General features: G+C 41.2%; 1 protein-coding gene across 3 annotated transcripts in view; it reads right to left on the minus strand.

Moving 5' to 3' along the window:
• Nucleotides 1-17,126, minus strand: part of jph3 (junctophilin 3) — a 39,292-nt gene extending 22,166 nt beyond the window's left edge. For 2 of the 3 annotated variants that reach the window (XM_010884014.5, XM_010884013.5), the window contains exons 1-3: nucleotides 16,816-17,126; nucleotides 15,425-16,432; nucleotides 1,417-2,218 (exon numbers count right to left, since the gene is read on the minus strand). In XM_010884014.5, coding sequence (XP_010882316.1) covers nucleotides 1,417-2,218; nucleotides 15,425-15,806 — 1,184 coding nt within the window. In that variant the 5' untranslated portion in view covers nucleotides 15,807-16,432; nucleotides 16,816-17,126. The remainder of the gene's footprint in view (nucleotides 1-1,416; nucleotides 2,219-15,424; nucleotides 16,433-16,815) is intronic. The other variant, XM_020040442.3, reaches the window with a different exon arrangement.
• Between the last annotated feature and the right edge of the window lie 6,436 nt (nucleotides 17,127-23,562).

Raw genomic sequence — 23,562 nt, forward strand, 5'->3', positions numbered from 1 at the left:
TAATGAGTAGGATTCAAATGCAAAAATGTTTTGAAATGCAAAAATTACTGCTTTTGATGAGAATGCTTTATGTTCATTTCCCAAGAAGACTAGTTCAATAATTAAAGATAAATAATTGTAGACGATGCACCATGCTGCCTTGTTTACATTATCTAGATGTTATACCTAGAAGCTAGATCGCTAGATAGCTAACTTGCCTTTGAGCTCAACTAGGCAGTTAACACCCCTTAAGAAATGTGTTACCCTATGTGGGTAAGATAAGGTTTTTGAGGATGTAAACATGTGCACATCTAAATAGCAGTAACGGTTTGCAGCTATCTGTTATGCTGAGCTACATTTAGCATGCCCATGGGGTTGTCTGTAAAGCCGTTTACACTTTGGTACACACATTTTACTAGCTGCCACTTCTGCTTACTAGAGAATGTGGGGGCTTCATAATTGTCTATGATTTATGGAGTTCTGTTTGATTCCTACTGTACTGTTGTGGTATCCATCTAACTAGTGCCTGATTTTGCCATTATCTTGTGCTATCATGTGCTGGGCTCCAAACAGGATTTAAACTGATTGTTGGTCTAGCTAATTTGGCATTAGAGTAATGATGGATAGTATTTAAGGTATTCTGTTAGGTATTTAACATCCTTTGTTACTTGGGTTATTGTGAATTCCGACAAAATGCTTTTCTGCTAAACCCTCCACCTCATGGTTATAATCAGAGGCGTCGCTAGGGTCACAATACATTCGGGCTTAAAATTTCGATGTACACGCTAGCGATGTCTACATTGTCATAATGCACAATGGGAATTACAGATGACTAGATCAGGTGCTATTATAATTTTTTGGTCCATTTGAGATCCTGGGCTATTCATAAAAGATGCCCAGGGCTAACGACGCCAGTGGTTATAATCACATGTATGGCCACATACCAGTGCTGCATAAACAGGTAGTGTAAAAACATTTTTTATGGGAAAAGGGTGTTGAAAATCTTTCTAAAAGCAAAGAGTCCACAACGATAGGTGACCTTTTTTCCTAAAATATTCACAACGATTGAATGAGCATTACCATTATGCAAAATTGGGCCACCCAAACCCATGGCTCCTCCAATGAAACATTCCTGGTGCTGCCAGATAGACCTGCTGCTAGTAAGACCAACTAATAAAGTCTAAACATGGACCTGCAGTAAGACCTACAAGTAAGATGGGCACCAATGTTTCCCAAACTTGTTTTACTACATTGTACCCAGTGCTAGTGAAGGTTAGACTTGGACTTGCTAATAGCCAGGTCAATTAAATCCGTGTGCACCTGTCTACTCAAGCTGAATTTACACCTTCCACACCAGTCAACACAGTTTTCAGAAAAATGACATTTTAAATGACACATTAAATGAGGCCTACACATTGATCTGCTGCTGGGTTTTACCTTGACAAGGCGATCTCAGCCTTCTGCTTGGCAATGTCTGCAGCCTTTTCTGCCGCATCCACCGCCCGGTCCACCTTCTCTCTGATCTTACTGGCTCGGAGGGGGATGAGGTTCTTCCTCTTGCCGCTCACCAGTACGTTCTGCTTGTACTTGCCCTCCTCCTTGGTCCCGTCAGGGAAGGTGGTGCAGCCATACCCGTGCCGCTTGTTTCCCGCCCACTCCCCCTCGTAGTGAAGTCCATCTGAGCGCCGGCTCACACCGTAACCGGTGCGCTTGTCGTTCTTCCACTCACCGCAGTAGGTCTCTGTTGCCGTGGCATCCACGTCATCCTCTGTGGCAGCCAGCTCCGCCTCGCCCTCTCCCAGGCTGATGGTGGAGTTTATGTCCGAGTTCACGGAGCTAACTGTGCTCATGCCGGCCTCGCTGCGGAACGAGCTCTGTTTGGAGCGCTGGCTGGCAAGGGAGCTCTTGGACTCGGACTTCCTCAGTTTGAGTCCGCTGAGGATGGAGCGGCCTCGGAAGAGACCTTTCTTCTTACCCTTCATCAGCTCGGCCTCGCTGGGTGCAGTGAGCACAAAGCCCCCCCTCGAAACGGCGGGGCTACCGGTGGAGCCGGTCACACCCATGCACGCCACGCCGGCCCGGTCCGGGAGCAGCGCTGTCCCGTTACTGTGTTCAGACCGCAAGGAGTTTATGGAGGTGCGCAGTGGAGAGCGGATGACGGCTGCCATGCCGTACGGTACACTTTGCCGCACGCCGTATCCATGCCGCATCCCGCCCACCCACTGGCCCTGGTACGTACCTGCAGACAAACACAACGGTCACATAACGATGATGTAACAGTACATCATTTATACATTTCAGGGGGACAAAAGCGATCTTAAGAGGTTGTGACATACTGCACAAAGGCCTTGTGAGATAGACACACGTAACTGTATTGGTGAGAATATTTGTATTTATCTAATATTTTCTGGTATGAGACTTTAGAAATATGTATCTTCCATTGGTATTCATTGTGTCTTAATGTATGGAGCAGGATTGTTATTGTTTCCTTTGTGCTCAGTCATGTATTTTTTACCTATGCCCTTAGGTGCTTCCTGGTTTCAAATTAAATTCCTAAACTGGGCCATTTAGTTAAGTGGTATGTGATGAGGAGGGCCTGTCTGCCCACTGCTGCTGTGCTAATGATCCTGGGGTCATCAGGGTCACCAGTGGCCATGGCCCTCCCTTTTACTCTCGGACGGAAACAGAACTGACCATGCTTGCACCCCGCCCCTCCCTCTGTGTCTCCTCCCTCCTAGGTCTGTATGGATAGTTGAGGTTTGCCAGTGGACCTGCACGAACCATATCCGACTGCAGTCAGTGGGTGTTCTCCCAACAATACAGTAGCTGATAAGGATTAAGAGTTTTGGCCACTTAACCCCAGAATATTCTTACATTTTAAAAGTCTGGCAGATTTTTTTGCAGCTACAATATCACAGTATTAGTCCTGAGGCACCAGCCTATGTGCACCTGTAACATTTCAGTGGAAGGGATGAACTTCTGAGCACAGAGTAATGATATTATTCCCTCAGGCTGAAAACCATTCTTTATGTTCTTGAATGAAGTATAATATGATTGCTTAAAAATATATGGCATTTAAGAAAGCTTAATGTTGTTAATCCTGTGGGTAGTACCCTGAATGCAGAACCATAAAGAATCCCCAGACTACCTTGTAAGTACAATTTGGGGTGAAATGTGATGATACACTTTTAATGATGTGCTCACGCCAGGGAGAGAGAAAATGAGAGTTTGGAGAGATAGAGATGAAAGAGACTGAGAAGGGGAGAGACAGAGAGAGCGATGGAGAAAATCTCATATTCCAACATGTATACTATGTAGTAACAATATCCATTTGTTTCTTTGTCAGACTGCGGCTGATGACACAAGTCTGTGGTCTACTCCAGTAATACAAACTGTGTTTTTAAAGAATATACACTACCATTCTTAAAAATGTCCTTGTTTTAAAAAGAAAAGCAATTTTTTTGGTTCATGAACAAAACATCAAATTGATCAGAAATACATTGTAGACATTGTTAATGTTGTAAATGACTATTGTACATGGAAATGGCTGATTTTTCATGTAATATCTACATAGGTGTACAGAGGGCCATAATCAACAACCATCAGTCCTGTGTTCCAATGGCACAATGTGTTTGCTAATCAAAGTTTATAATTTAGAAAGACAAATTGATCATTAGAAAACCCTTTTGCTATTATGTTTGCCAGGCTGAAAACCAATTAAAGAAGCAATAAAACGGGCCTTCTTTAGACTAGTTCAGTATTTTCAGCATCATTTACAGGCTCAAAATGGCCAGAAACAAATAACTTTCTTCTGAAACTCATCAATCTGTTCTTGTTCTGAGAAATTAAAGCTATTCCATGCGAGAAATTGCCAAGAAACTGAAGATCTCATACAATGATGTGTAGTGCAAACTGGCAATCAAATGTATTTATAAAGCCCTTTTTACATCAGCAATTGTCACAAAGTGTTTTTACAAGACACCCAGTCTGAAACCCCAAGGAGCAAGCAACAGCAGTGTTGAAGCACAGGGGCTAGGAAAAACTCCCCTTTTGAAAAAACCTAACATCCGAAACAGAAATTAAGTCTATCACCATGTCCATCCTGTTATCTATGACCATGTCCATAGTGTAACTTATCACCATGTCCATCCTGTAACTTATCATCATGTCTATTCTGTAATTTATCACCATGTCCATCCTGTAATTTATCACCATGTCCACCCTGTAACTTATCACCATGTCCATTCTGAAACTTATCACCATGTCCATTTTGTTATCTATAACCATGTCCATCCTGTAACTTATCACCATGTCTATTCTGTAACTTATCACCATGTCCATCCTGTAACTTATCACCATGTCCACTCTGTAACTTATCACCATGTCCATTTTGTTATCTATAACCATGTCCATCCTGTAACTTATCACCATGTCCATCCTGTAATTTATCACCATGTCCATCCTGTAACTTATCACCATGTCTATTCTGTAACTTATCACCATGTCCATCCTGTAACTTATCACCATGTCCATCCTGTAATTTATCACCATGTCCATCCTGTAACTTATCACCATGTCTATTCTGTAATTTATCACCATGTCCATCCTGTAACTTATCACCATGTCCATTCTGAAACTTATCACCATGTCCATGTTGTTATCTATAACCATGTCCATCCTGTAACTTATCACCATGTCTATTCTGTAACTTATCACCATATCCATCCTGTAACTTATCACCATGTCCATTCTGAAACTTATCACCATGTCCATTTTGTTATCTATAACCATGTCCATCCTGTAACTTATCACCATGTCCATCCTGTAACTTATCACCATGTCCATCCTGTTATCTATAACCATGATCCTCCTGTTACCAGTCAGCAGCATTATTTATGGGTTATTTTCCAACTAAACAATGTAATGTTCTTATCCCTAAGATTTCTAGTATGACAGCTGGTTATGATGTTCTGCTAACCGCTCTGATGGTTCACATTTCACAGTGCTCCTGTATAGAGGTAACAAAATGGAATGAGATGCTTCCAAAACTTCAACAAAGGACTGACCTTGACTAGCCAGCTCAAAGGTGTCACACAGCATCTCAGTATAATAGTCACTCCTAGATGTAGCTGGTCTGTGATATCATAAATCACTTAATCTGTAAAATATTTCTTTACCAGGTCCAACTGCAATATCTCTCTTTTGATTTTAAAATCTAGAACAATTTGCAGCATCTCCCTCTCTGTCTCTCTTTGTCTTGCAAACACAAACAAACAAACATGCACACCCCATGATTGAAGCATCTATAGGATCCATTTATATTTTGTTCTTTCTATGTTGCTGTAACAGCTCCTCTGCTGTAACAGGTCCTCTGATGTAAGAGGTCTTCTGATGTAACAGCCCCTATTATGTAACAGCTCATCTGATCTGTGATTAATCATGGCAATGATTCTAGAATATGCTGTTTAAGTGAGGATTCATCACACGCAGGCGAAAGATACTAACCAATCTCTGTTTTTCAAAACCTTATCTCTGCTCACACATAAACTCTCTCACACACACATACACAAACTTATTTGAAATATTTTATTGGTGCCCACCATTGAAATGTACAATGAAAAGGATTTCAAATATGTCTAAAGGAAGTATCTAGGAATACACTCGGCCCCATATCACAAGGTAGCCCATGACCTCTGATGCAAAGTACTAACTGGTTAACATCTTCACCAGTAAGTTACTTGTTTGAGCTCTGTATTCCAACACTTTGGATTTGTAATTATACCATGACTATTTGGTAAACGTGCAGACTGTCATCGTTAAGTTAAACTTTACTTATGGGCAATTTCCTCTATATCTGATTATCCATTTAAGTATTACAATATATTTTGTACATAGTCCGTCCATTTCAGGGTACATGAAGGGAACACTTAAATCCCACATCGGGTCTCAATGAACGAAGTATATTAAAGATCCAAATCTTCACCCGAAAATCTAAGTAAACAATTATAATCACAGACTGATCCAACTTGGGTACATTTAATCATAGCAAGTTATAATGTGACTCAGTAGTGTGTATGGACACCACTTTCCTGTATGCACTCCCGACAACGTCTGGGCATGCACCTGATGAGATGACAGATGGTGTCCTGGGGTGTCCTGGACAGTCCGTGGTGCTACTTGGCAGCGTTGAATGCGCTGATACATTACATCCCCGAGGTTCTCTATTGGATTTAGGTCTGGGGAACGTGACCCACCGCCAAACTGGTAATGCTGGATGATGTTGCAGGCAGCATAACGTTCCCAATGGCGTCTCCAGACTCTTTCACATCTGTCACATGTGCTCAGTGTGAACCTGCTCTCATCTGTGAAGAGAACAGGGCTCCAATGGCGGATCTACCAATTCTGGTGTTCTCTGGCGAATGCCAATCAAACTGCACGGTGCTGGGCTGTGAGCACAGGTCCTACTAGAGGACGTTGGGCCCTCATGCCACCCTCATGAAATCTGTTTCTGACAGTTAGGTTAGAAACATCCACACCAGTAGCCCACTGGAGGTCATTTTACAGGGCTCTGGCAGTGCTCCTCCTGTTCCTCCTCGCACAAAGGAGCAGATTCCAGTCCTGCTGATGGGCTGATGCCCTTCTATGGCCCTGTCCAGCTCTCCTTGTGTAATGGCCCATTTCTTGGTATCTCCTCCATGCTCTTGAGACTGTACTAGGAGACACAGCAAATCTTCTTGCGACGGCACATGTGTATGTGCCATCCTGGAGGAGCTGGAATGCCTGTGCAACCTGAATGGGCTGCTGGTACCGCCACATGCTACCAGTAGTGATAAGGACACTAGCATAATGCAAAACTAGAAAATAATCAGTCAGGAAGGATAAGGAAAGAGCAATTGTCTGTGGCCACCACCTACAAAACCATTCCATTTTGGGGTTGTCTTGCTGTTGCCTCTCCAGTGCACCTGTTGTCACTTTCATTTGCACCAAAACAGGTGACATTGATTCACAATCGCTAATATGCTTCCTAAATGAACAGATTGTTATCCCTGAAGTTTAATTGATTTGGTGTTTTACTGTGATGATTGGGTTCTCTTAATTGTTTTGAGCAGTGTATTTGGATAATTGGCTTTACAGTTATCAGGCAAATTTGTTTGTTTCTTTACAGTGTCAGTACATGTAGAAGATCAATGTCTAGTCTTGAATCTAGGCTTTGCATGTCAAGATGAGAAACAAAGCAATGTCAAAGCAAGTCAAACTGACCATCATGAGGACGATAAATCAGAATGATTTGATCAGAAACAAAGCCCAAAAAGTATCTGTGCCAAAAGAAGAAGGAAGAAAACATTGGTATGCTCAGCAATGGCAAAAACGATCTGGTATATCATGGAAGTACTGTGGATGACAACAGAATGTTCACCGTAATTAAGATAACAACAACTGTCCGACAGATCAGGAAAACATTCCAGGAGGTAAAGTGTAGAGGGGTTAGCTGTCTCAGCTCCAAGGTCTTACGCTGCTTTATTATTGTGCCGGTGGAGTAGGGTCAGTTCCTTGTAGATCTAAGGAATGCATTTTATACATTTTCCCTGTCTCCTGCCCTGTTTTAAACTTAGGAGGACATGAGGTTCTGCCCTACACCTCTGGAGTACCAGGCTTGAAAGACTCTTTTCTGTCCCTGTCGAAAGTCCTCCTGGTTGTGTTGCAGATAAAAACAATACCTGATGATTTCAGCTGCCACTCTGCTGAAAATCCCCTGCGTTGTCCCTGTCCCCACATGCATTTATTCATTATTACAATTTATACTCTTAATATGTTCACCCAGCACAGCCAGAAGCGGACTGGTCACCCCTCTGAACCTGGGTCTTCTCTAGGTTTCTTCTTAGGGATTTTTTCCTAGCCACTGAAATTCAACACTACTGTTATTTGCTCCTTGAGGTTTAGGGCCGGGTGTTTTGTAAAAGCACTTTGTGACAACTGCTGATGTAAAAACGGCTTTATAAGAAAATTTGATTGATTGATTGGTTAGCCACTACCATTCACTGAAGATTTTACAAAGTGCAAAAACGCTAGCTAGCCTTTAAAAACAGGATGGTCTCAAATTAAAATGAGCTCCTACAGAAAATTCACTCTATTTAGGCTTCCCATTTGATGGCCATGTACGGTCAGCCTGTCAACACATACGCATACATCTCTGCCTTCATTGATATCTGTGGCCCGGCATGTTAGAGAAACACACAGGGTTGGATTGCTCAATGAGGCAAATGTGTGGGATATCCCTGCCCCCACAGCAAACCAATAGTGCTGCTCCCATCCCAGCAGGATGGGAACCTACTGACACCTACTGCTCTTCAGAATGGTACTGGCAACCTGGGAGGTCATCTCCTCATGGCTGTGTATTTTTGGAGAAGGAGAAAGACAGAGTGAGAACGTTATTGTACAACTCTTATAAGGTCCCCCCCCTCCCACACACACACACAAGTCTGACCTTCTGCTATGTCACTGACAGCTTGCCGACATCTGGCCACAGCCGCCCTATCCAATCAGTCAACAGCTGTGTACCATATGATGGATAAAACACACACGTCAACTGATAGGATTACCTGATATCCCCCCTGACTGAGACGGACTGATAAAAACAGGAGCAGAATTACCCTGGGCCATCCAGCTCTGCTCTTTCTATCCAGGATAACTTCCTGTTCTTCAGCTCACTGCTCCTCACCTTCACCCACTCTGACTCTAATCCCACACAGAAGCTCCAGAGACGGGTGGAAGTGTGTGTGTGGGGTATGAGTACTACGCGTGTCTCAGGTTTTGCTGACACAGCTGACATAAAGTCCTGAAATATATTATTTTACGGCTTTAAAAAAAGTCTCATATACACAGAGAAGTGAATAAACATTGGATCACATACACTGAACAAAAAATAAATAAACGTAACATACAAATTTCACGAGTTTCATGAGTTGAAATAAAATACCAAAAAAGTTCCATACACACAAAAAATGATTTTTCCCAGTTATATAAATTCCTTACATAATGGCCTAATAAATAATTTCAGTTGACTGATGTCCTTACAGTATATGAACTACAAGTCAGTAAAATCTTGGAAATGTTGCATTTATATTTTTGTTCAGTGGGCAGAATAAGGTCATAGTGAAAGACTGGTGTGTCTCTGACCTGCAACAGCAAAACATTTCTCAGTGAAGAAGGTCAAGAATGAAGTAGAGAAGGGACATCTCTCTCTCCCTTGAGAGAGCAGCAATTGTTAATACACATTCTTTAGAGAACTGACTTAGTCATAATCTCTCTTAATGTACCCTGATGTCACAGCCCTCATTAGTGAAGTGTAGCTAGGCTGATGTAAGGTGCAACACAAATGGACAAGATCAAGTGACAAATAAAAACAATGTCAGATTTGGCAGTGTATAATGCAATAGGCTACCTTCATATACATTTTTACACAACTGAAATGTCGGCGAAAAGTAACTTCTGGCTCAGATTTAACGTTTAAATCGAGAACCGAGACCGCTGAACCTGGATCTCTCCATGGTACTGAAACCAGGGTGTTCTCTCAGTGGGATTGGGGAATTGGAAGGATACACATTCATCAGTGGTTTGCCAGAACCGCATCTCCCACGCCAGTATGTGAACACTTATAGCTCGACCAGGAAGTCAAAAAGCCGCTTTTAAATTCTGAGTGAAGATAGTTTCATCAGTTAACCCGAGCGTGCGAATGGTAGTGAACTCCGCGCTATGAAGGCATCTCCGGGTTGTGTTAATAGTCTGAGTATATTATTCAAGATCTATACAACCATGGAAAAAGCTAGGGTTCTAAATATACATGAATATATATATATATATATTCATTCGCATCGTGTCACATGCTGCCTGCGTTTAAATCTGGTCTAATATGCCAACAAGAAGCCTGGGAATATCGGTTTATTTGCGTATTGGTTTTATATGGACTCTGCAACGCTAATGTCAAAACGAATTCGATGGGGGTTTTTCCCCGGAGGGCTGCGAGATGCGTTGGGCTCCAGCTGTAGAAGGGGCTACACGGAAATGGTTAAACGCAGAAAGATCAAAGACGCGGAAACATCATAGCAACCCTGATTTGATCACGCGCCAACCCCCTGGCTGAATTCATAATCGTTGTGCTTTCCTGTGTTTCTAGTTTAAACCCGTCTGTTTGTGTATTCCATATATGTATAACATATTTTGTAGATTTTTCAGAGTTTACTCAACCTGTAATCAAATGATGGCTCTCATTTATATATTATAGGCTTCAAAGTAAATGTATTCATAACTGAGTAAGTTGACCTGAGGATTGCAAGTAACATGTTTGGATTGGCTCTTTCATTCATTCATTATTTATTTATTTCACAAAGTCAGCACATGCACTTCAGTGTAATATGTGAGTGAAAGACCCAGAGAGAGAGAAGGTAGAGAAAGAATGCGTTTTGTGCATGGAAAACAACAAGACATGCTACAACAGTATTCTGAGAGGGCTGACAATACCATCTGCTGCTTTCATAATGTGTATATGTGTCCATTTGTGAAACTGGCAAATCTTTTGGTTTTGTTTGATGCCACTACTTTGCACTTTTGCTAACAATCACAGAATATCTGTCTGGAACAGACATACATGGACTGCAATACAGGACAGAATACAGCTAGTGAATCTGTTGCAAAACATCAACATTCAAAATGAGCTGCAGTTAAAAGCAAAATCTCTCAGCAGGCTTAAATCGACTATGCATGTTATCCGGTTAAAGGATTTGGTTTTGAGTTTTTTTCTGTCACAGTGAGGCGTTGGTGTGCCCTAGTCTTCCATTTGAGGATTATGTTACTTATAGAAACATCATGAAAATTGAATTATCATTTGATTTCATTACATTGTGCTCATGATTTTGAGTAACTGAGCATGCCATTTCTTTGACCTCATAACAGAATCTGGTTCAACTGCAATAGGAAAGGTTATTCAATTAACTGAGAATCCCCTGGCCATCACCAACAAACCATTAAATCCATCCACATCTCTCCATAGACAACTTCTAAACAAGCGTGTTGAACCTGTATGTAGGTCAGGTGTCAAATCATACTGGCTGCCCAAAGCGAAAAAAGCAGTATACTTAAAATTGTTTAATATGGAAGCCATTTATGTTGTACTTTAGTACATTAAATAGTAATAAAAGAGCATTTCAGTACTTTGTGAATAGTAATTAGTATACTTTAGTGTGTTCAAATAGACACTTTCATTTTGTACTTTCATATACTCATAATACATTATTTCAAATAGCATTTTAGTCCACTTGAAATATATTCTGAATCTATTTCATGTAAATTATATATTTGAAATATATTTTGGACTGCAGACTTACAGTACGGTAATACTTATAAATACACTGACAGGAAACTGTCAGGTGAGTTTCCTGTTGATCACCGATGATATAATCTGCAACCATCTTGGTCAGTAGTGGGTCTCTGATGGTGTAAGAGGCAACGTTAACCACCGTCAGAAACACCGGCGATACTAGCCTGGCAACGTGACGATTATTAACGTTTTCTTTCCTAGATAAATAGCTTGGATGAATTCCTCATACCTCTTACCATTGACACTATCATATTTCTGATGCTGACGGAAAAGACAATAGAAAGACAATGCTACTATAACCTCTCGGTATGTTTTTCTCCCGCCCCCTCTTCTGTCACTGTCTGCTGTGATTTAGCAGCCACATTAGTGCTCAAGTAAGTAAACACCATTAGCAAAGTCAGCCAGCCAATCGGAGCGAGGAACACAGAGTCCCCTGTGACATGTTGACCTGCTGCATGTCTGTGTGTGTTTCCACAGCAACTTACTGTACAGAGACAGGGGCAGCGAGGCACCACTGCTGTAATGCAGTGGAACGGAGGAGAGACTCAGATGGAGCATCTCTTCCATTTAGTTGTGGTCTGATGAGCAGGTTGTGCAGGGTGTGTTAGCACAGGTTTGGTTAGGAGGATGGACGTACATTTCTGATTTATCATTGTTGTATTTTGTGTATTGATTTTGTAATAGCTGGTTACCGTTGTTTTTTGGCACGGCAATGCTGTACCTAGTGAGATTAAGTATACTGGAGTTCTTTTTTTAAAACAGCTGATTTCTAGACAAATGAAAGTGGAACATGAAATATTCACACAAACAATATTCTGTAATATACCCCATTGTCTAAAATATGTATCTGCAAGTCTATACTAGGCCTCTGTTTAATCAATATATATCTACCAGTCTATACCATACCATATCATTTTAAATATTGTTCTGCCAGTTCATACTATATCTCAGCATCTTCCATATGTACAGTACCAACCAAAAGTTTGGAAACACCTAGTGATTCTAAAGTATTTCTTTAGTTTTACTCTTTTCTACAAATAACATTTGGAATCGTGTAGCAAGCAAAAAAGGGACAAACAGATTAAAAAAAAAATCTTATTGTAGATTATTCAAAGTAACCTCTCTTGGTCTTGATGACAGTTTTGCACACTCTTTGCATTTTATCAATCAGCTTCACGAGTTAGTCACCTGGAATGCATTTCAATTAATGGGTGTGCCTTGTGAAATGTTAATTTGTGGAATTTATTTCCTTCTTTTTGAGCCAATCAGTGACCAGGTAGGGTTGGTATACAGAAGACCATCATTATGTCTGTAAGTAGTACATGTTATGGCAAGAACAGTTCAAATATGCAAAGACAAACGACAGTCCATCATTACGTTAGGACTCGAAGGTCAGTCAATCTGGAAAATTTCAAGAACTTTGAAAGTTTCTTCAGGTGCAGTCACAAAAACCATCAAGTGCTATGATAAAACTGGTTCTCATGAAGAAGCCACAGAAAAGGAAGACACAATGTTACCTCTACTTCAGAGGATACATTCTTAATGTTACTAGCCTCTGAAATTGACAATTAACTACGCCTCAGATTGCAGCCTAAATAAATGTTTCACATTGTTCATGTAACAGTTACCTCTCAACATCAGAGCAGACTTCGTGAAACAGGCCTTCGTGGTTGAATTGCTGCATAGTAAACCCTTCTGAAATAAATCAATAACAAGCAAAGACTTGCTTGGGCCAAGACCCACAAGAAATGGCCATAAGACTGGCCATTGGATGGGTCAAAATTTGAGATTTTTGGTTCCAACTGCCATGTCTTTGTGAGACGCAGAGTGAGTGAATGGGTGTGTGGTTCCCACCGTGAAGCATGGGGGAGGTGTGATGGTGTGGGGGTGCTTTGCTGGGAACGCTGTCAGGGATTTATTTAGAATTCAAGGCACACTAAATAAGCAAGTTTTCCACAGCACTCTGCATCAATACTCCATCCCAACCCAATTGAGACGGTTTGGGCTGAGTTGGACAGAAGAGTGATGGAAAAGCAGCCAATAAGTGCTCAGCATGTAGGAACTTCTTTAAGAGTTAAAAAAGCATTTCAGGTGAGTACCTCACAAAGCTGGTTGAAAGAATGCAAAGAGTTTGCAAAGCTGTCATCAAGACAAAGGGTGGCTACTTCAAAGAATTTAAAATCTAAATCTGTTAAACACATTTTTGCTTACTACATTATTCCATATGTTACTTTATAGTTTTGATGTCTTCACTATTATTTTACAATGTGGAAAATATAAAAAATAAAGAAATACTGTTGAATGAATAGGTGTGTCCAATTATCTACAAATCCATACTTTATCTTCAATAATTATCTACCATTAGATAAGTATATGCATATAGATAGTATATACATAATTATCTTCAATATTTAACTACCAGTCAAAGCTATACCTTATTATCCTTAGTAATGTATTTGTGAGTTTATACTATCCCTAATTATCTTTAATATTTCCCTACTAGTCCAAGCTGTACCTCATCGTAATCATCTTCAATATTTCAATATAATATATTTTGTAATTCCCTTTCCTGTATCGCTTTTACATATTTCATTATCACCAAGCTCTCTTCAGAGTGGAGGCCGTGTTATGATGTGGATATAGTCCTGTATCATGTCTAATCTGTCAGGCCATTCTCTCTCCTGGCTCAGCCAGTGTTGGCAGGGCTGCTGGTTGGCTGCCTGGTTGTGTAAGGTTCTGGTTCTAGAAAAGTTATATAAGGTTAACAATTTGGTTGCACTAGGAGGATTTCATGTATGCCATATGCTTTGACTGTGAACGGATATTTGGTACCTTTTGTTTTGTGATATGAAGTGTTTTGATGTGTCTGTACATATCTGAAATCCACCCTAGAAGAGGGAGTTGTAGGTTGAGTAAGGACTTCAAGACTCTCATAACTTTGGTCTTAGGAGAGGGAGAGAGAGAGAGAGAGAAAAGAACAAATGTGTATTTGGGGTACAGTAAGGACTATATAAGTTTCTCATAACTGTCATCATTAAGGTGCATTAAGGTGACCTGAGAACTGGGTCTCTCACAACTAGGTTTACTGTCTGCTTGTCCCCTTATGGGAACTGCACCCTAACTGCTTGTTCCCTATTCGGGGCTTTGCAGTTGACCTGGAAACTTTATATCTGACTGCATTGAGAGTCTGGTTGGCCTTAAAGGGATATTGCAGGTTTTTTGTATATTAGGTCTAATTTGACAGATGTGTTTTTATTCCTGAGGTCTAACAGGTGCAGCATCTTAAAGTGCTCTTTTGTAGCATCAGGCTGACCACCGCAATCTAGGTTTGAGTGTTGACCTTAACAAGGCTTCCTGGTTGGAAGAGCAGTGTGGGGGAAAAGCAGAATGGCTTGCTTAGGAGAAAAGTTTGCTGATCTTCATCTCTCTTGAATTAGTTGGGAGTTGTGTTTATCAGACTGGGCCAACATCAAAACACATGGTTATTTCTATTGTCACAAGCATACATGTGTTTAGCTCAAACAGTCCAAAAAGGACAGACCAGGAAGAATACATTATACATTATACGTTTATGGCTGTAATTGTATAAATATCATCCTTGACCGCTAGTATGGTTTATGTAAGCAACTAAGCCAGCCGATGAAGTTAATGAATGTATTTTTGACCAGAAATACCATATGAGTGATGCTTCACCCCTAAAACTAAGTTGGAAATTAGGTCTAACGTCCAATAAATGTATGTATGTATATATATATATATATATATATATATATATAAATATCCCTTTAATTTCGGTCTCAAAATGTTTCCCAATGAAAGCTCAAGTAGGAGAAAGGGAACTTCTTCGCAAAATGACAGATGGATGAAGAAAGAGAGATTAGAGAGTATCTTAGAGATGGGGAATAATAAAGCAGGAGAAAGATTTACTGCGTGTTAGTGTTTGTGTGGGTGTGTCACGAAAATAATGGCATAATATGACCTAACATAACACCCTACCGCTGTCAATCCAATGTGCAGTCATGACCTGCTGGTCTTTGTGTCATTGTTCACAAGTTGGTGCTTGGTTCTTACCCCCGTCAGAGTACGTCTCTGTGCCGTATCCATCCTGGAGACCATTGTTCCAGGTGCCCTCGTACTTCCCACTGGTTCCGGTGCTTTCCCTGAGGCCGTAGCGTCCCTTAAATCCACTCGTCCACTCCCCCTTGTACACCCACTTGCCCTTGTTCTCCACCCCGATCCCATGGCGCTTGCCCTGCGCCCAGGTGCCCTGATATGTGTTCCCACTGGGCCAGGTGTACACACCCACCACTTCAAAGCCATGGCTCCAGGACCCTGAGTACTCGCCTTGGCTCTTCGGCCCAGTGCAGATGCCGTGGCCGTGGGCTTTTCCTTCCTCCCACCCACCACAGTATGACCCCCCATCATCAAAGTTGAACCTGCCCCCAGTGGACATGCATGAAATAGGTTTTGGCAAATCCCCCAAACCTCAAAAAAAAGAAAACAAACAAAAAAGGCAGTTGGGGGCGGGGCTTTTTATGATGATGAGGTATTGGGGTGAGGATGACACCCACGTGAATCCCCTTGATTGACTTAAAAAAAGAAAAGAGAGGTAAAATACATATAGCCAGATTGTAGGGTCCCTCCTGTGGGGCCAGGCAGGAGCAGGGTTGGGATCCTCTTCAGACCATTCTCCCAGAGATGTGGTTCACTGTCACTCCCAGTCTAGTCACCTACAGCCGGAGCTCACAGACGGGAGAAGGCCCACGCCAGCCATACGTCTTCCCTGATGACACAAACGTAGCGAACCCCTTTTCTTTGGGTTTTGGGTTCCGGACCCCTCCCTCTGTGAAGGGCCCCTCTGGCTGCACACTCCAGGCAGCGCGTGCCTCCTCCTCTAAGGGGCTTTTTGGTTTAGTGCTCCCTGGCAGCTGAGGACCACCAGGCTCCACCTAGAAACCTGGGATCCCACAAAGCTAACAGTCAGCTACGGACCAGATCCAACACCATTTACAGCTTTACAGATTCATCTCATTCGCCTGGTTCAGCTTGTCGTCTGCTCCCGACTGAGCGAACATGCTCCTGTCGCACAGTGCAACACAGAAACCGAAAGAGAGAAAAGATTCAGGAATCAGTTTGGTTGTCTTCTCAGCTAGTGAACAGTAATGCAGTCTCTTTCCATACGTACACAAATATATATACATACTCTTACCAACAGCATTAAAATACAACACCATTCAAATAGACACACTAGCCATGAAAATAAACACGCTTACCATGAAGATGAACACACTAACCATGAAAATAAACACGCTAACCATGAAGATGAACACACTAACCATGAAAATAAATACACTAACCATGAAAATAAACACACTAACAATGAAAATAAACACAATAAGTGTGAGAATGGGCACACTAACAATGAAAATAAACACAATAACTGTGAAAATAGGCACACTAACCATGTAAATAAACTAGTCAAGGGATTATTTTCCTCCTCTCTTTTCCCTTCACATCCACATCCTTAAGTGGTTTAGCGATGCTGAGGCTTTTATTCTGGGTCCATTGCAGATCCAGATTTATCTCTTCTTTTCCTTTTCTTTTAACACGTCATGCTCCTCATTTTTACGTATCACTGCTTGCCTTTTCAGTTGTCTTATTTACCCCTACCTTCCTTATAGTTGGGTCTCACTCGTTCTCTCTCTCTCTCTCTCTCTCTTTCTCTCTCCCTGGTGTCTCTCAAATCTGCTCATTAGAGGAGGACTGTTCCAATGCAGCCAACACTCCCTCCCCCTCTCATGCATGCTCCCGTTTTTAAAGAGACAGAGGCAGCATAAAATCATAGCCTTACCTCTCTCTTTTGAGAGCAGAGATTGCTTTTGTATTTGCATACTCTGTTGCCTTAGGCTGGTAGCCCTTTTCACCTCTCTATCTCTGGTCTGTGCATACAAATGATTAAACAGTATGTAGGTAAATAGTAATAGAGGCTTAAATGGTGAATCTCTTCATAATGTCATAGTTACCACAATCTTGTTTAATCATTCGGTCAAATAAAAACATAATACTGCAACAATAATAAAAATAATCATGTAATGCAACAGTGGTTTGACATGACAGAAGAAGGAATTTTTAAATGGAAACAGGTGACCATTCATCTAATTTTGAATCTATGTATAATGCTGGGTCAAATGCTAGGGCATGATTAAAAGATACAGATAAAGAGGACGCTGAATTCAACCTCTCTGTGTTGTGACAAGGAAAAGGTCACAAGGCCTTATCAAATTGTGCCACTTGTATTACCTCTTCTGGTGCATTCAGTGTGCTGTTGACTCTCCCTTCTTGCTTATCCAATCACCATCCATCCCTCACGCCCTCAGCTGACATGTTGGCGATGTGTTTATCCTGTCAATTACCTGGGATGAGATCAGACTGAGCTGAGCTGGCTGTAAATAGACTGAGAGGGCTGACATGCTAACCTCTCAATGCTGGGCTTGTGTGGGGTTTTCAAACTGTCTTGGTTACTGTATCTATCAGCTCGGAGAACTTCCAAAGTATTACCGTGTGTATTTTACAAGTAGGCCTATAGTCTCAGGAGTATTTCCTAGAACCCCCTTGTGGATAGGCGTAGTTCTTCCAGGGGTACATATACCTCTAGTTCAGTTGTCTATCCTCTGGACAGAGGACAGTGGTATGGCAGAGTTGCCAATATTAATTACACAACTTATCATTTTGCTGGTTTAGCTGATCTAGCTACTTTGATTCAGGCTACCTTCAACTGATTAGCATGAGAGAGGGAGTGGAAGGGGCATAGTGGGCTAACATTGCTGGCAGTGTGGAAATCACGATTGGTGTCTGTTTAGAATACAGTTATGTGAAAAAGTAAGTACGCCCCCTGGAAGGTTTTGACATGCTTGGACACAGATATCTGAGCGAAATTCTAAACGCATTCATTGATAAAGGAAACCCTACTTAACAAATCACACACAAGAAAAGAAATAATAAATAAACATTTACTGAATTAAAATGCAGAAATGCAATTCCCTCATGCAGAACAATGCTGTGCACCCTTACGTTGCCATCACATAAAATAGCTAGAATAAGAATCAGGTGCACCAAAACAGGTGCGAACAATTAGAAACCCATTAAAGAGCCACTTGGGAGGGTCCAGTCTTCCATAAAAATGTGAAACTTGGTCTGGTTTGGTTTTTGATGCTATGGGTGTGTGGTAACATCATGCCATGATCAAAAGACCTCTTTGAGTGTCTCAAAAGAAAGATTATTGATGCCCTTTGTCCGACAAGTCAAATACAATGGGAGAAAACTTTAGACCAATGGCAGTCTAAATAGGACTGGTTGTCTAACCAAATTCCAGCCAGAAGCTAACTGAAAGATGCTCAAATAAGTCTCTAAAAAACAGGGTAACATAAAGGGATCCACAAGTCTCTCTTGCCACAATCAATGATGAAGTGCATGAATCACCTTTCAGAAAGACACTGCACATAATAGGCCTACATGCAAGGTCAGAAAGGAAGAAGACTTCAAGATGAATATCAAGAAAGAAAAAAAATTTGGCCAGACAATGCTGGGGTATAGACCAAAACTACTGGAACAATTTGCTTTGGACAGATGAGTCAAAGGTGGAGTTGTTGGGCTGCAATGCCAGACGCTATGTTTGGCAAAAACAAAATCCTGCCTTAGAATAGAATAGCTCACCAACCATAAATCAAGGGGGTGGTGGCATTATAGTGTGGGGCTGCTTTGCTGCCTCAGGACCTGCCCAACTTGGCATCATTTAGTCAACCAAAAATTCCATATTTTACCAGAGCATTCTTAAGGAGGATTTAAGGTTTTCTGTCAAAAAGCTGTACATGGATCTTGCAACTGCATAATCTAATACACAAAAGCAAAGTTATATCAGAATGGCTATAAAAAATAAATGGAGTTTGATGGAATGGCCGAGTCAAAGCCCTGCATCCTAAACAAAGCTATAAAAAAACAGTATTATAAAAAAGAGTGGGCAAACATTCCATACAGTTGATGTTACAAGCTTCTGCAGTAATGCGGTCGATGTATTGGTCTGTCGTGGTGAAGAAAGAGCTGAGCCGCAAGGCGAAGCTCTCGATTTACCGGTCAATCTACGTTCCTACTCTCACCTATGGTCATGAGCTTTGGGTCATGACCAAAAGGACAAGATCCCGGATACAGGCGGCCAAAATGAGGCGGCCTTTCTCCGCAGGGTGGCTGGGCGATCCCTTAGAGATTGGGTGAGAAACTCAGTCACCCGGGAGGAGCTCAGAGTAGAGCTGCTGCTCCTCCACATCGAGAGGGGTCAGCTGAGGTAGCTTGGGCATCTGTTTCGGATGACTCCGGAACGCCTTCCTGGGAAGGTGTTCCGGTCCAGTCCCACCGGGAGGAGACCCCGGGGATGACCTAGGACACGCTGGAGGGACTATGTCTCCCGGCTGGCCTGGGAATGCCTCGGTGTCCTCCCGGAAGAGCTGGAGGAAGTGTCTGGGGAGAGGGAAGTCTGGGCATCTCTGCTTAGACTGCTGCCCCTGCGACCCGGTCCCGGATTAGCGGAAGATGATGATAATGATGTAAAAGATATAATGTCACAAGAAATGGCTATATTAAGTTATTTGAGCCAAAGGGAGCAACACCAACTATTGAAGCTTAGGGTGTACTTACTTTTTCTGCACTATGAAATTGCATTTCTGTAGTTTTTTGATGAATAAATTATTGCAAAGTATAATCTTTCAGTGTAATTTGATCAATTAGGTTACCTTTATCTGTCAACAGTGAAGCAAAGATAACATATCAATACTTCCCAATAAGTAAAAAAATAAGAACTTTCCAGGGGTTGTGCTTACTTTTTCACATGAAATTTTAAGTGTTCTTGTAATTCAGGCCTATTATGAAATCAACTACACACTTTCTGCAAATTGTCTTCCTGGTGTGGGGCTGGGTAAACTGAGTGATTTGTCAAAGGCATGGCGTGTCAGGGAGTCGGGCCCAGGAGGCCACACAGCTGGTAGCTACTCTAAATGACAGAATGATGGACACCATCCTGAAAACAGGCCATACTGTCATACTCATTATCATCAACATCACAGTCATCACCATCATCATCATTGCCATCACCACATTTTATAATAGAACCTTCCTTAAACAGGTTTCTTGGCATTTACAATTATATTATACAGCAAATAAGTGTTTTGTTAGAATATTGTCAATTCAAGAAATAAAAAACAGTCCAGCATAAACCAGAAACCTCTTTAAAAGTATCATTAAGTGCAGGTCTTATTTGTATACTAACATAGTTGGCAATTGAACCAAGCAAACATGATCTATTTGGGAAGAAGCTCTGTGCTGCTCTGACTGTTTCTTATTAAAATGAGCTGACATGTGACCTCTGGTATGGTCAACACACAGCCACAATTCACACCTCCCACGTGTCATCCTACTGTATCCTGCTGGAGCAGGCATCTTATTACAAATAGCTAAATATGTAATAGTGGTAGAGATTTCCTTTTTTCTATATTATTTGCATCTGTTGGGCACATGTGGATGTGCAGGTGTAAGGCATTAATTTATTGTATTGCATTGGGATTGTGAAATATTGTGCTTGATCACAGTAAAAGATTCCTGAAAGGATAGCAGCTTGTAATACCCAAACCTTTTGACCTACAAGTGAATAAGTTACAGATTCTGAAATACCAGTCTAGGAAATACAACCATTTTCACAGTTTTTTCTGCTACAGACAGGTTAGCATAGAATAGCCAATGTTTTTCCTGAAGTTGTGTAGTCACAAAAATGTATTTTCTTTAAAATGTATTTCACATAATGTAAGTCATTTTATAATAGCCAATTACCCACCACTTCACTAGCTTGCTGGCTACCCAATTTGCAAGAGATCACGTTTGTTACAAGGCCTACCTTGTGTTGAGTGCTCCTGTTGACACAATGTATTTTGATCATGATGGGCCACTCTGGCTAATGTTTTATCATGTCGTCCGAAAATAGTTCAGTGACCACAGAATCAAGGTTTTGTGATGTCCCAGTCCCCTGACTTAAACTCCATAGAAATGTGGGATGAGCTGAAAAGGAGAGTCCACAAGCGTAAACCCCTGAATCTGAGGGATCTAGAGAGATTCTGTATAGAGGAATGTTCTGAGATCCCTTGCCATGTGTTCTCCAACCTCATTATGCATTATAGGAGAAGACTCAGAGCTGTTATCTTAAATAGTATTAAATGAAGGCGTGCCAATAATTTTGGCCCATATATATTTGAGAAGAATATTTGTTTTATGGTAAGAATACATTTTTCCTTTTCAATTGTTTTCAAGTTGTTTTCAACTTTTTTGTATGACACGTCAAGAGGATAAACAACAAAGAGAAAAAATTCACTGCTAGTTTTGCTGAAATTTACCAAGGGTGCCAATGTTAGTGGCAGGCACTTAATGATCCAGTTACATATCCACATATTCAATTTCAGAACGCACCGTTGAGATTTCTCAAGCTCACTTTTAGGGCACGGCCTATGTATGCCTTGCTGTCTCCATCTAGTTAGCGCTAGCCTCCCTGCCTTTCCGTAATTGTGAGGCAGCATCGACTCCCCTGGGGCGCAGGGGCTTGGAATCTCTTCCTTCATTCGACTGTCTGTTCTTCTCCCGCTTACAAGAGCAGACAGTGAGAGACACAGCTATCCTTGTAATCCAACTCACAGAGCTAGGTTTCGGTATTAATCAGATTAAAAACTTTGGTAACACTTCATATCAAACATAGTGCCTTGTAAATCCATTATGAGAACAGACATATCCAGGTCAAAACATTTAACAACAGCTAACACAACATGTCATAACCTGACATGACACATTATGTAGAAGTTTCATGATGTAGATAGTTATTTTATGGGTGGTTATGACCACAATAAAACCCATACCAGAGGTAAACCATTCCAATACCCAATACTTGTAAATAGTATTTTGGGGGCAATTTAGGAATCCCAAAATAGAACACCAAGACAGTGTTTAAAGATTCCTACACATGCACAGAAGCTTTTGGACCATTAGTTGTCAAGAAGAGAGACCCATAAAAGTTGGATTTGCATTGATATTTTGGTGCTGCAAATCACAAGCTAATGGGGACATCTATTGGTCCTTTTTGGAAAATGCAACACCATGTATGAAGGTAGCCTACACTATGCGTGACAGGCAGGGTAGCTAGATTGATTTTGAATGAAGCTAGTTAGGAGTGGAGCGTAATTCTATCCAGGCAGTCTGGTCAGCGGTGCTTGCGCACTCAAAGGCCGCTCAGCCTGTGCGGTGGAGAAAATAGAAATATGTTCTATTTTCTATGTGGTGAAATCGCTGGCGATCATTCCCAGAACTAAATGTAGTGTACATGGTGATACATCACTATATATAGTCTACAACAGGATCGGCTAACTAGCACATTTGTTATATTCCCCAGGGAACTCTGTCTCTATTGGCGGTCCTCTCCGCTAGCACACAGCCTAAATAACACATGAAATGCCAATACAAGTTCCTAAACATTTTCCTTCTCATATTTTGCTGCTCATCTAACATTAAAGATGATCAGACTCTTTCTTAATTTGAAAACATACAAGGTGTACATTTTGGTATTTAATTGACTAGGTAGAATATATTTATTTATGCAGGTAAGGGGGTCAGCTGACTGCTACTCAGTCACTCCTCCAGTATAGTTATGTCATTTCAATTCTGTTTTCACAGAAGCTAGTAGCTCGGTGAGAAAAATCACATTTTGCCAAATATCTCATTGATACTTTTTATGTGGTATGATGGTACGTTGATTGGTTATAGGTTACGGTTTAAAACCTTTTTTTTCTTTCATTTGTTTTTTTAACCCAAATCTGCCTTTAATATTAGTTTAAAGAAGCATCTGAGTTCAATCGTCTCTCTTAAAAATAATAAAAACGTATTTTAACACTACACTTCCGAGTGTGACTTGCTCTTTAAAAAGTACAGTACCTGGAGCGGCGTATGAGGCTTGTGAAAAGTGTATAGCCTACAGCACAGATATGCTTGTGGCCAATCACACCAGCAGCTGGGCTTAGTGACAAGCTGTATACCCAATTATTTAACGTTGGTGGGTTGGGTTTACTGTCAGAGTTTGGGATAGTGTAGGCCTACCACAGCTGTTTTTCTGAAAATAAGGGGAATGACAG

The sequence above is a fragment of the Esox lucius genome, chromosome 19 (assembly GCF_011004845.1).
Source record: "Esox lucius isolate fEsoLuc1 chromosome 19, fEsoLuc1.pri, whole genome shotgun sequence".
NCBI classification, from domain to species: domain Eukaryota; kingdom Metazoa; phylum Chordata; class Actinopteri; order Esociformes; family Esocidae; genus Esox; species Esox lucius.